The 12,646-nt window shown below is 48.0% G+C and overlaps 1 protein-coding gene across 14 annotated transcripts in view; it reads left to right on the top strand.

The window, feature by feature from the left end:
- SUGP2 (SURP and G-patch domain containing 2) overlaps positions 1-12,646 on the top strand; it is a 24,131-nt gene extending 11,485 nt beyond the window's left edge. For 5 of the 14 annotated variants that reach the window (XM_039867938.1, XM_039867939.1, XM_039867942.1 and 2 more), the window contains exons 6-10: positions 679-790; positions 4,156-4,655; positions 6,438-6,499; positions 8,791-8,927; positions 9,572-12,646. In XM_039867938.1, the coding sequence (XP_039723872.1) occupies positions 679-790; positions 4,156-4,655; positions 6,438-6,499; positions 8,791-8,927; positions 9,572-9,692 (932 nt within the window). In that variant the 3' untranslated portion in view covers positions 9,693-12,646. The remainder of the gene's footprint in view (positions 1-678; positions 791-4,155; positions 4,656-6,437; positions 6,500-8,790; positions 8,928-9,571) is intronic. The other 9 variants (XR_005653919.1, XR_005653917.1, XR_005653918.1 and 6 more) reach the window with 9 other exon arrangements.

Below are 12,646 nucleotides of genomic sequence, written 5' to 3'. Positions count from 1 at the left end.
TGTTCTCATTCTGCCTCCTCTCCTAAGTCTCTATATTCCCTCCTCAGGATTAGCTGACCTGCAGTTCCTTCTAAAGTTACCAACTTAGTCCCTTCTGTTTCTCCTGGCCGTTACCTTCTCTCTTTGCAACAGGCCTGTCCCCTAACCAGTGCTTCCCACTCAGCATTAGGTGGGCACCTAGAGGGGAAGAATCTACACAACTGCATTTTCTAGCTATTGCTATGAAACAAGCAGCTCTAAACTGGCTTCACACAGGGCTTAGCCTATCTGGGCCTGCACATGTGTTTTTAGGCAGCAGCTGGTTGTTTGGAACTGATAGAGGTGATATGGGTGACTGGGCCATGTGCCTCTCACCTCTCCATCAGTGAGCTGGGCTTGGTTCACCTGGAGTTGGTGTCAGGCCTCCAAGAGAGGCATTAGAGGTGCTCAAGGCCTCTTAGTCCCGGACTTGGCACTTCTGCCACATCTGTTGGCCAGCAGGAGTCCCGGGATCAGCCCCAGTTCAGGGGAGAGGGCAGTCCATTTCTGCTGAACATAGCTACAGAGTAACATGGCAAAGGCACAGATGTAGAGGGGGAAATGAGGAGCTTTCTTTGTAATCAGTTTCTACAGCCCCGTGATGTCCACACGGTAAGTGGCAGCTCAGAACTGACAAGTGACAGTTGCTTTGTTTTGTAGTTGACACAAAGACAATGGAGACTGCAGAAAAACTGGCCAAATTTGTTGCTCAGGTGGGACCAGAGATTGAACAGTTCAGCATAGAAAACAGCACCGACAACCCTGACCTGTGGTATGTACCCATCACACCCTTCTGATTTGAGTTGTTTGCCCCACAAGTGTCCTGAGAGGCCACTGGATAGCCTGGCAGACGCATTCCTGCCTTGGCGGTCACACCAGGATAAGTCATAACTTCACTTCTGCTGAGCTCAGGGCTGTGAGAGAGAAGCGCCTGTTCTGGGGGATGGCGGTGGGGTGGAGATAGCTCCTTGGGCAAAGGGACAGTGTTCCCAGGACCTGAGCAGAGGCAGAACAGGAGTGGGAAGAGGGTCAGAGTACATCTTTGCCCAAGAGCCTGAAGGAGAGGAGGGCACTGCCTCCTGGTCACATTGGCTACTATAGGCTGATGAGAATTCACTGCTCGTGGAATGATGGTGGTCCCTGATCCAGGTGTGGACAACAAGCATTTCCACACAGTGACAACCTGGCACCTTCGTGGTGGGAGAGGCACCATTACCCTCACCGTTGCTCAGATTCAACACCACACAGCCTGGAAGCAGCCCTGCCTCTGGGGCATAGGTTCTCTTCCTTCAGGGTTATTGTAACCCTGCGAGGCTCCCCTCAAAGCAGTTGGGGAGTATTTGGGGAGCAAGTGGGTTTGAATGCTGTGTACATTGTGTCTTAGAGCCTGCTGAGTCTCTGGACCCTCACCCTGCTCCCAACATGCTACAGAGTCATGCTTTAGACTAATAAAGAATACAGTTTAAAAACTTCACATTTCCTAGAGCATTTTTGAGACCCACTGCTGATTGTACTCTTTTAGCTTGTTTGGGACCTTGAGTGGGCACTGCACTTGGGGTGCCTTCTGCTTCCTCAGAGACCCAGACCAGCTGCCTGGAGCACTGATGACCTTGTAGGCACACTCAGCCTGGTTCTGCTTTTACAGGCCTGCTGAACTCAGGGGCTACCCTCTGCAGGCCTTAGAGTAGGACTGCCCATGGTGTGCAGGCCGTCACCCTGGCAGGGCCAGGCGAGGCAGATAGCTCAGTGCAGGGCAGCCAGGAGCGTTTCATCAGTCCTTTTCTTTCCCCCATGAAAACTAAAGTTTGCAAGAAAACTCTGCATTATCCTGTGCACTTGGCTTGGGGTTATTCCTCACCCTCTGTGCAACTTTTTCTGAGCAGTGTTCCTCAAAATATGCTGTCCCCTTCTTACACACAGCAAGAACCCTACAGCAACAACAGGTGGGGTGATGCACTCTCTTCCCCAGCACTCATTAAATAGTTTAAAACTCACTGAACCTGGCAGCATGCCTGTTTTATAAAGGCCAAGATGCCTTTGTGTTTTTATTTTTCTTGGAAGAAAATACCTCTGATGTGCTTAGTAGTCTTTTGAGTTGATTCATTTTGTGTGTGTGGCTATGTCATCGGTTTGACATACAGTCAGGTTCATTTGTTTCTGTTGAAAAATTAAGTTTTAGGGCTTTATTTTTGTCTTTAATTTTTAAAATAAGTATAAATTTGCATGGTTATAAACTAAAAATTACAAAAGGTAAACTCAGAGAAGTGGGACCACTGTATAGCTGGACCAGTTACTCACGCATTCCCTGTTGATGGCATTCGAGGTCTTTTTATTTTGAAAATATTACAGATAAAGCTGCTATGATCATTTGTGTACAAGTACTTCTGTGGACACCTTTTGTTTCTCTCAGATAAATACTAAGGAGGAGAAAGACTGGTTCTCATGGTAGATCCACATTTTAACTTTTGAGAAAACTGCCAAACTGCCTTTCCAAGTGGCTATACCATTTTGCATTTTCAACAGCTCGAACTAGAGTTCTAGCATGTGCTAGTGTCCATCTTTTTAATGTCCCAGTATGAAGATGGAGAGGGGCTATCCCATTGTGGTTCTCATTTCCTTGAAGATTGATGGTGCTTAGCATCTTCCATTGTGCTTATGTGCTTTCCACATTTCTTTAGTGAAATGTCAGTCCAGATCTTTGGCCTATTTTTTAATTGGGTCATATATCTTTGGCCCATTTTTTGATTGGTTTGTTTATTTATTTAGTAATAAATTGTGAGAGTTCATTATATGTTCTTGGTACAAGTCCTTTATCAGATGTGTGATTTTCAGACCTTTTCTTCCAGTCTGTAACTAGTCGTCTTGTTCCAAGTGTCTGGAGGGTAGAAGTTCTTAACCCTTTCCACTATTACTTTTTCTTTCTTGATTTTTAAGTGCTTTTATCTATAATGTTGTTATTTATATTTCCTTTTTATTTTGATATTTATCTTTTACTTTGCATATGAGATGTTCTACAGTGCAGAAGTGTTTCATGTATGCAGATTTCACAATTTTTTTACTGCACCTGTATACTGAGTCATAGAAAAAATCTCCCTATACTCTCCCCATATTTACGTACTTCCAGAACTTTTATGGCTTATTTTTTACATTTAGATCCCTGATCTGTGTGGGGTTATTCAGGAGTAGAGGATGCAGTAATGATCCAATTTAAATATTTTTCTTAAAAGCTGTCCAGTTGTCCCAACACCATTTGTTGAAAAGATTGCCTCTTTCACAGTGGTTTGAGAGGCCACCTTCATCAGATAGTGTTTCTGGCCTTTCTCTTGGTCTGTCTGTCCATTCGTCCATGGACCAGTACCATGCTGTTTTAACTGTAGAGACTTCACACACCTTGTAATATCTGGTGGGTCTTATGCGTGAACGTTAGCTTTATCTTGTCCAGATCCAGAAACAAATAGTGCTTTTATTGGGATACTTTTTGACATTACTACATTAATAAGAGGAGAATTAACATCTTCGTGAGGTTGAGTTATCCTGTCCAAGGACAAGGGCTGTCTTTCTTTTGTTGTAAGTGTATTCTGTGTCTTCAGGCGTGTTTTGGTTTTCCACACCATTTGCAGCCCCCAGCTGTGGCTACAGGTCAAGGTGGCCCTCAGACTCAGAGGCACAGAGAGGCTTTATCATCACCATGTTTAAGCAGCTTCTCTGCAGGACATGAGGCAGAAGGTGCTGGGGTGACATGCTTCCTTCATCTCATACCTGGGAGTGTGAGAGGGACCCAAGAGTCACAGCAGACAGAGGCCCAGAGGGCCAGTGACATCACTAGAAAAGGGTGAGTGAGGCCAGGTCAGACCTCTGGGCTGCAGTGTTTAAGCTCATTCCAGCATGGTCCATGGTCGTCCCTGCATACCTTGTTCCTCCACCTCCCTCTTCCAAAAAGCAGTTGGGCCTGACATTCTGGCACCTCAAACTTTCTCATTTTGAAGCTGCACCATCAGCCATAGCTGGTAGAAAGAGGTCAGGTTATTTGCTCTTTTGTCCCACCCCCAGCTTCATCAGGTCCATCTGGACAATTTCAGCAAATAAGAATAATCAGAAGACCTTCTGATTAACCAGTGTATATCATCTTTATCCCAGGTTTCTACATGACCAAAATAGCTCAGCTTTCAAATTCTATCGAAAGAAAGTATTTGAACTGTGCCCATCAATTTGTTTTACATCATCTTCACTGAACCTGCACGCCAGTGAAAGTGACCTAGAGCCTGTGGAAGGAGAAGGAGAGTTTGAGGATGAGCCCCCTCAGGAGGCTGAGCTGGAGAGCCTAGAAGTGATGCCTGAGGAGGAAGAGGATGAGGAGGATGAGGAGGATGAGGATGAAGAGGGGGTTGAGGAGGACCATGCTCCCGGAGGGCCATCCATGCCAGCAGGAGGGGCTCCCAAGTCTGAAGGCTCCGAGGACAGCCCTCCCGCCGATGGCCTCCCAAGTGAGGCAGCCGAAGATAGCTCAGCTGGCGTGCCTACCCTGTCACAAGCCTCCTTGGGAGCCTGCTTCCCCCGGAAGAGGGTCAGCAGTAAGTCATTGAAGGTTGGCATGATTCCGGCTCCCAAGAGGCTGTGTCTCATCCAGGAGCCCAAAGGTGAGTGCCAGTGGGTCAGCACACCATGCCACACTGTTAAGCACCTGAGGTGGAGTACTTGGTTATAGAGACATTGCCTGACCTGAAGAATTTACTGGCCCTCAGCCCAGGCTCCACTGCAAGATAACCAGCTGGCCCCTGTCACCCTTCCTACCTCTGACTCTACTGCCGACCTGGACATTACCTCCCAGTCTTCCCAGGGCCCACTCAACATGGGATTCTTTGGTCTTCTGTTTTTAACCTAAAACAGTCCTAATGGTTTTGCATACCACTCCAAATGTTCATGTGAAACTCATTTCCAGTTGGTCTACCATTGACATTCTGAGGTGATGCTGCTGCATAGTCTGTGGTTTCTAGTGCCCCACATGCTGCTTGGGATTTCCATTGCTCAGATTCCAGCAGGGAAGCCCTGGCTGTGGAAGGGATGGGCCCAGATCATATTAGCCATTTCCTGCTCATAACCTTGGGGAATGCCTAGACTTTTGAGCCAAAGAAGACCTGGGGTAGTGATACCTGCTAAGTGAAGATGAGGCAGGAGGTCATGGGACAGGGTCGGGGGAGGTCTCTGGCAGCTGTTAGCGGGAGCTGTGTGCTCCATGATCCCTCCTGTGGGGAGGGTCAGGGTTCTTGAGGTACAGTTTACCAGCAATAAAATGCACCACTTTCAAGTGGATAGTTCAAGGAGTTTTGGCAAATATGTATAGTCATGAACCTACCAGTACAGTGGAGCTAGAACCTGTCCCCAGAAAGTGTCTCTGTGTCCTTCTACAGTCCCCTCTCCTACCTGGCCCCTGCAACCACTGACTGTTTTCTGGCCTCATGGTTCTGCCTTTTTTAATCTCAGTAGGTGGAATCATATCGTGTATGGCCTTTTAATGGGCTGGTCATGGCCCAGGTTATTCCTTGTGCCCCCTGCCCACCCAGGTGTTTGCACAGCCTGGGCCATGCTCTGTGGGGCTGATACTGTGATACCTGCATGTGAAGTGGTGGCGGCGAACCATGTCACCTGGGTGTTCTACGTTATTGAGACTGTCACATTCACACCCAGCAGTGTCAGCATAGTTTCTCACTAATAAATCAGTCCCGTGGTTTGTGTTTGGAAACGTTGGTGTCACAATGGATTGCTAACTATTCTACCAAACTCTTGATCTTCAGAGCTTACTGCCGATGGTGGTTGCATATCAGAATGCTCGAGTATGTCCTGCATGGGGGAAAGTGGAATCCTGTTTTAGAAGCTCTCAGTTCTTTGGTTGATGAGACAAAATCAGCTCATCTGTCCATCATAGATAATAACAACAATAATGTGATTCAGAGTTTTGTATGAGAAGTATGGTTGTTTTTGATGGAAAGTTCTATGTGGACTTTAATTCTTTATCAGTGGGATAATTGCAGAGACATTGGAGGGCATAGCATTGAACATATTCGTTTCTGAAGCAAAGTGTATTCCTGCAGTCATGGAATGTGATGCACACATTGGGAATTTCATCATAAATGTAGGCATCCTATGTTTAAGGAGTCTCACGGCAAGGAGTCTTCAGTTGAGCCCACGTGTTCAGTGTGCTTGGTAGTCACATGGTTCCTAAGAGGAGCCAGGCCAAGCAGCTGGCCTTGTGTGTGTCGTAGCCACTTTCTGTCAGCAGAGGGGCAATTAGCCAAAACTCATTTTCTGTTTTAGTCACGTGGGGAAAGAGCATATAGGGGTGTGTGTATGTTTGTGTGTGTCTGCGTGTGTGTGTGTGTGTGTGTATATGTATATATATATATTTATATTTTGTCTTCCAGTTCACGAACCAGTTCGCATCGCCTATGACAGGCCTCGGGGTCGTCCTGTGTCCAAAAAGAAGGTGAGTGTGACCATTTGCAAGTCCTCGTGTAATATAGTCAGTTGGAATTTGTCAGTATCTCAAAGGACACTGGCTTATAATTAAGTTGTGCTCATACATCAGACTGTGTGTTAATATACAAAATACAACAAACACCTTTTCTCTCCAAGGACTTCTGAAAACTATTTAGCTTTGTACAAAGTGGTCTATTTAACAGATAGTTGGAGTCTGATATGTGCAATGGAATGGAGAGATGAACATGATAATGTCTCAGCCCTCAAGGAGTTTTAATTAAGTGGATTATAATTGTGGTTAAAACATTAAGCAGAACGTGTGTGTTAATTGACTGGTTGGCACTTTCTATGCATCACGCCCCATGTGCCCACCCTGAGGCAGCATCAAGCAGAGCCAAAATGTGCATGACTAAGTCATGAGGGGGTGCTGTGGGTACAATGAAGCAGGTCAATGGGGGACAGGGAATAAGGTGGGGTTGGGGTACCATTTAAGCAGGAAGGCCAGGGAAAGTCTCTGAAAGGTGATATTTGTATGGTGATCAGTGAGAGCTTGGGAGAGGCCCCAGGGTGGTTACAGGTCAGCGGGAAACTCTTTGGGCTCTAGTGGAGTGATGAAGGTGGGGAGGTGAAGGAGAGGCAGCTAGGACCCAGGTCATGTAAGCCTATACACAGATGTCAGCACTGTAGCCCTTCTCTGGGGGAGGCCCTTGGGGTTCCATGGTGGAGTTTGGACGGATGATATGGCCACTGTGGTTGCTGTGTTGAGAGAAGCCTGTGGCTTGGGGGCCAGGCAGAGCCAAGGATAGGGCTGGAGAAGATGGACCTGGTGGGACTCTCAGATAGATTGGGTGTAGAACAGCAAAAGCCAGGAGTCCAGGGTTGTCGGCCTAGGCAGGAGGATGGAGCTGCCATTGGCTAAACTAGGAAGCCCCTGTGGGGAGCAGGTTACTTAAAGAAATGGAGGTGAATTCCACATGGCCAGGCGAAGTCACCTGGGACACATGGAGGCATTGTAGGTCCCTAGAAGTCAGGGAGGTGAGTGGGGAGCCAGGAGGTCTCTGCTGGTGTCAGGTGGTGTGTAAAGCCCGCGTTGCGGCTCCCAATGAGTCAGACCCATTCTGAGTGTACCACATCAGATGAAGCATCACTCTGACCCCAACTACAGCAGGAGGAGGGGCATTCCTGCACCTGAGCTCATGGTTCTGCTGGTGTGCTGGGTTTTAAGCTAAGCCAGAACCCAGGTTCCCATCTAGTTGCCCGGATGAAGGCACAGCCTGGTGAGGGGGCAGCCAGGGTCAGGCTGGCCACCTAATCTTGGCATGTAGTTCCTGGGCCTCTGTACATCTGTAAAACATGGCAGTCACACCTACCATGCAGATAGGAGATACCTTGCGGATTAAATGAAATGTGTGTTAACCCAGTGTGCAGCAGGTGCCCTATAGATGCATGCAGGTCTTTCCCTTGGGGTGACTGCAGGTAGGAAGGAGGCCTTGCCTGCAGCTCTTCGTGCACACCAAGCCCAAGAAGACAGGGCAGAGTGACTCTTAGACAGATTGAACACTTAAGAGATCTGTCCAGACCGAGCTGATCCCTTTTCCTCCAGTTGCTCCCACCAAGCATTTTCCTGAGCGGAGTGGGGGCTTGATATTTGAAGACCCTTGGTCAGCCTTTGCCTTGCCTTCACCACCCTCCATTCATCTTAGTTGTTCTTCCCTGGATCTGGAAGGGTATAGCAGGCACCCCCTTGTCATCTCAGTGGCAGATTCTACCTCCTCTGTTCTCCAGGTCACTTCATGATGATGGGCCCCTACCCCAGGCTGGCAGCTACTGTCCATTGTTCCTCTGGCTTTCCTGTTCTGCCTGTGCATGTCTCTCCTACACTGCTGTTTGTCACCTTTATCTGCCCCAGCCAACAGCAAGCACCTCCCTCCCTGAGTCCCTGCGTCCCTCCTTAAACGCTCTGTAGATAGACTTCAGTCCACCCTCCTACTGAGACCCCTGGTACCCTTACCTCCCAGCTCCTCTAGCTGCATTCAGTAACTCCTGCACCCACGCTTATATACACACACACTGCTTCATACCTCAGGGTGTACTTCCCTTCTTGTCACTAAACTCTTAGTGCCTCTCTAGGTTGTTTTATCTCTTCTAGGGTAAGAGCCAGGGAGACAACCATGGCTTAATCGTGAGTAACTGGGGAGTCAAGGAAGCATGAAGGAGTGTCAGTTTTAAACCATGCTGGAGATTCTCACTCCGGATGCTTTGCTGCAGCCCACATGCCACACTCTGCTCTTTCCTCAGAAACCCAAGGACTTTGACTTCGCCCAGCAGAAGCTGACTGACAAAAACCTGGGGTTCCAGATGCTGCAGAAGATGGGCTGGAAGGAGGGCCACGGCCTGGGTTCCTGTGGGAAGGGCATCAGGGAGCCTGTCGGCATGTACGCAGGAGCTCAGGGCGGGGCAGGGGGTGACGGGGAGGCTTGCCTGGGAGAATAGGCTTGCTTTGGGATTCAGTCCTGAGTCTGTTGACCTGCAGCCTAATTCTTAGTTCCCTTCACATCGAAATGGTTTAAAGTTGGCAGTTATCTTTTTAGCAAAGGGAATCTTCAGATGAGATGAGAAGCAGACATTACCATAGGCAGGTATTTACTGGCTCCTTGCTGTGCTTGTGCAGACTATTTAAATGGCTTCTTAGACTCTGGCATTTTGGCCACATTTTTTATTGTCATAAAAACTGAGTGGTGATTCTGAGTAGTTATACCAAGAATCACTTTCCCTTTTCTGGGAACCCATACGCAGGCCTGCCAGGGTGGAACCCGGCCCAGAATTGGTTAAACCCATTAACAGCCAGCAGATATTTTATTTACAGTTGAGCTTAGCACCTATGGCGGGGGGCTTCCAGGCTTCTGAGCACCTGCACAGGTGAGTGCCCCTGTTCCCAGTGCAAATGCATCTGCACTTGCCCTCTCCTTTGCCATCACTGTGGTACATTCTGCATACCTCTGTCCACTTTGACTGCTCAGCCATTCCTGGTGGCCAGGTCCAGGAGCGGGTATGGCTAACTCTCCATTTCGCTCTTTAGGGGAACGGCCTCAGAAGGGGAGGGATTGGGCGCCGACGGGCAGGAACACAAGGAAGACACGTTCGACGTGTTCCGTCAGAGGATGATGCAGATGTACAGACACAAACGGGCCAACAAATAGGTATGTGCTCAAGCTGACACATCGGGCATCCTGCCTAAGGCATTCTGATACGCAGTGACCGTTCCTCCAGAAAAGTCAGTATTCCCCACACCCCAAAAACCAGACATCAAAATACCACCAAGAAACATCAAAAAGTTCTGTGAGGGAAACAAAAAGAGTCTTTGGATGTGATGTGTCCCCACTCTCACCTTCCAGGTTTGGCTGAAGAAGCAAGTCCCTACACTCTCCAAGCACAGCTGCACGAGGCCTGCCTGCAGGGCCTCAGTGCAGAACTCCCAGGGAGCCACAGGAGTGGCCTTGCGTCTCATAAGTGTAAGGGCAACCTGGAAACTGGCCTCAGAGTACGGCCGCTTCGTTTCCTTTTCTGAGGGTCTTCAAGTCCTTTTTCTTCTAAGGGGCCTTGGGCCTATGAATATCCTCATCTTTCTCTCTTTTTAGTTTCTCTCCCCACCCAAAATTTCCAACTTGGTTTTGAACAAAATCATTCTCTCCTTGAATAGATGAAAACCATTGGTGATAAAGATAAGCCTTGAAGCAGCAATTACTCTAAAAAACGCCACCTCTGCCTTGGATGCACCCTGGAGCCAGTGCCTGAGTCGGTTTGGTGTGTACACAAAAAACAAATGTCTCTACAGTTTCTGGTGCGGAGGTTCTGCTGGCTTTTCTTATTCTTAAAGGAAAAAGAATGTACCATTTCCAACCTGCTTTGGCCTTTCCTCCTCTTCCAAATGCTTTGGGCAGCAAGTCCCCTCCAAGTCTTTCCTGGTTCCCTCTCAGAAGATGGTGCTGCCTTGGCAGCCCCAGTGCCTTTAGTGCTCAAGAAACAGCACTGGTCAGTTTTCCCGTTCACGGCACATTGCTCTGCAGAAGTGCTCTGTTAGCAAACTTGATGCTGAATTCATTACCTATTGTGTCTTCTCATTTCCAGAACTTAAAGGGAATGTCATCTGTGTTCTGGCACCACAGCCTGTCAGTGAGAGCACTGAAGCTCTTTGAACAAGTGGAAATACTTGATCCCTTGAACATGTTATTTATGGCAGCGGTCCCCGACCTTTTTGGGACCAGGGACTGGTGCTCCTATGAGAATCTAATGTCTGATGATCTGAGGTGGAGCTGAGGCGGTGATGCTAGCGCTGGGGAGCGGCTGCAAATACAGATGAAGCTTCACTTGCCCACCTTTCACCTCCTGCTATGTGGCCCAGTTCCTAACAGGCCACAGAACTGGTACTGGTCTGTGGCCTGGGAGTTAGGGACCCCTGATTTATGGAGTCTCATCTCTTAAATGCATCCCAAGAGACTTAACAAAATCTTAGCAACAGTACGACATAGCTGTATTCAGTGGGAGTAATCACTACATTGATGAAACTTCCCCCAAATTTACATGTCTCTTTAGAATCCAGAAAGAAAGCTACGGTTTGATTTTTTTAAACCACATATGGAGTCTTCTACGAAAGGGTGGGGGTAAACGCTTCAAGATTCTTCATTTTTTGCATGTATGGCAGTAGAAATTGTTTTGTTAGGGCCCTTTTACAGAACAGAAAGAATCCTCTTGGAGTGGGCTCCACAGCTGTTTGCTATTTCGAGGCGTATGATTGCCACCCCTTCCAGCTTTTCCTAGAGCTTTGCAACTATGTGCGAAATTCTCAGGCTGTGGGAATCTCAACTGTTCATCTTAAAGCAGCAGTGTTGAAGTTTTAAATATGGGCTAAAACCTGCAGAACTTGGTCCTACTGATACTATAGTAGTGAGTTACTGTGTCAGCTGCTTTTATTGACTGTTAAGAAATCCTTGCTTTCTCAGAGCACAGACCTCCCAGCAATAGTCTCGGTTTCTCTGGTTCTGTCTTGTGTGTCTGTCCTGCCATTCACTGTGGCATCTCACCTGCCTGGTGCCACCTCTCTTCCCATTGCTTATAGCCCCCAAATCTCTGCCTGCTTCTGGTCACTTCTGTTGCTTTGGCAACTGGCACATCTTTATGGCCATGGCAACACTGGCAGCCCCTCAGCAGAGGCCAACCAGCCTGTCAGGGGTGCTGTGGGGAAACCACAGCTATGGAGGTTCATCTTCTGCTCCTTTCTTTTCTGATCCTTCCATCAGTCTTCCATGTTGGCCGTGGGTTGGGTTACAGGATGGAACTCTGAGAACAGGGCCTTGGTACCCCGTGGCCTTCAGCATGCTCGTTGGCCTGATCGAGACCTGCACCCCTCAGCACTTTTTCTCTCTTGAGCATAGCTTTGACTGTCATATTCACTCTGACCATCATATTAGCTCTGTCCTAGTGTGTTCATTCTTAGCTTTCTCTGCTTTTATTCACAAGTAACATGCTTTAGAAATTCTCAGGGTGTGAGCCCTGTTCCTGCAGCCTCCTGCCACTCCTCCTCCTGGGGACATCCCACTTTGAGCTGACACTGTGAGCCTTTGGCAAACGTTAAAAGAAACACCTACTTCTTGAGCCTGAAAAGTCCTCTGAGCATTCGGGTGACACTTCTCCTGTGGAGTCAACATTGAGACATTACGGGCACCAGGGCGGAACATGGTGGTGTATCCTCTGCCAGCTGCCAGCCGGGGACCAGTGCGTGCTGGCCCTCTGTGCCACCTTGCTGTCTCGGCAAAGGCTGCTCTGCAGGGAGCGTGCAAGTGCGTGTGCGGGTGTGTGGCCTTGTCAAAGTCACAGCGTCTTTTCTGTCATTCTAGTTCCAGGGTCTCTCCCGTGAGGACGACAGGCATCCGGAAAGTGCTAACTCGCTACTTTGGGTGCTTACTGTCTCTGGCTTGTTTCCATCACTGGAAATCAGATAGAGAAGTTTAGTGTTTTTGGTCCTTGGTAAAACCTAGAAGATGTTTGTGATGTTACGAAATGGAAGTTTTTGGGTTTTTTCTTTTTTTTTTTTTATCTAAGAAGTTGTGAATGTTGTTAATCATTTAGCAATTGCAATAAATGTAGAGGAACCCAT

This window comes from Pteropus medius, unplaced genomic scaffold (assembly GCF_902729225.1).
Source record: "Pteropus medius unplaced genomic scaffold, Ma_sr-lr_union100, whole genome shotgun sequence".
Lineage (NCBI taxonomy): Eukaryota > Metazoa > Chordata > Mammalia > Chiroptera > Pteropodidae > Pteropus > Pteropus medius.
Note: the sequence above shows the minus strand (reverse complement) of the source record. Positions and strands in the feature narration are given on the sequence as shown.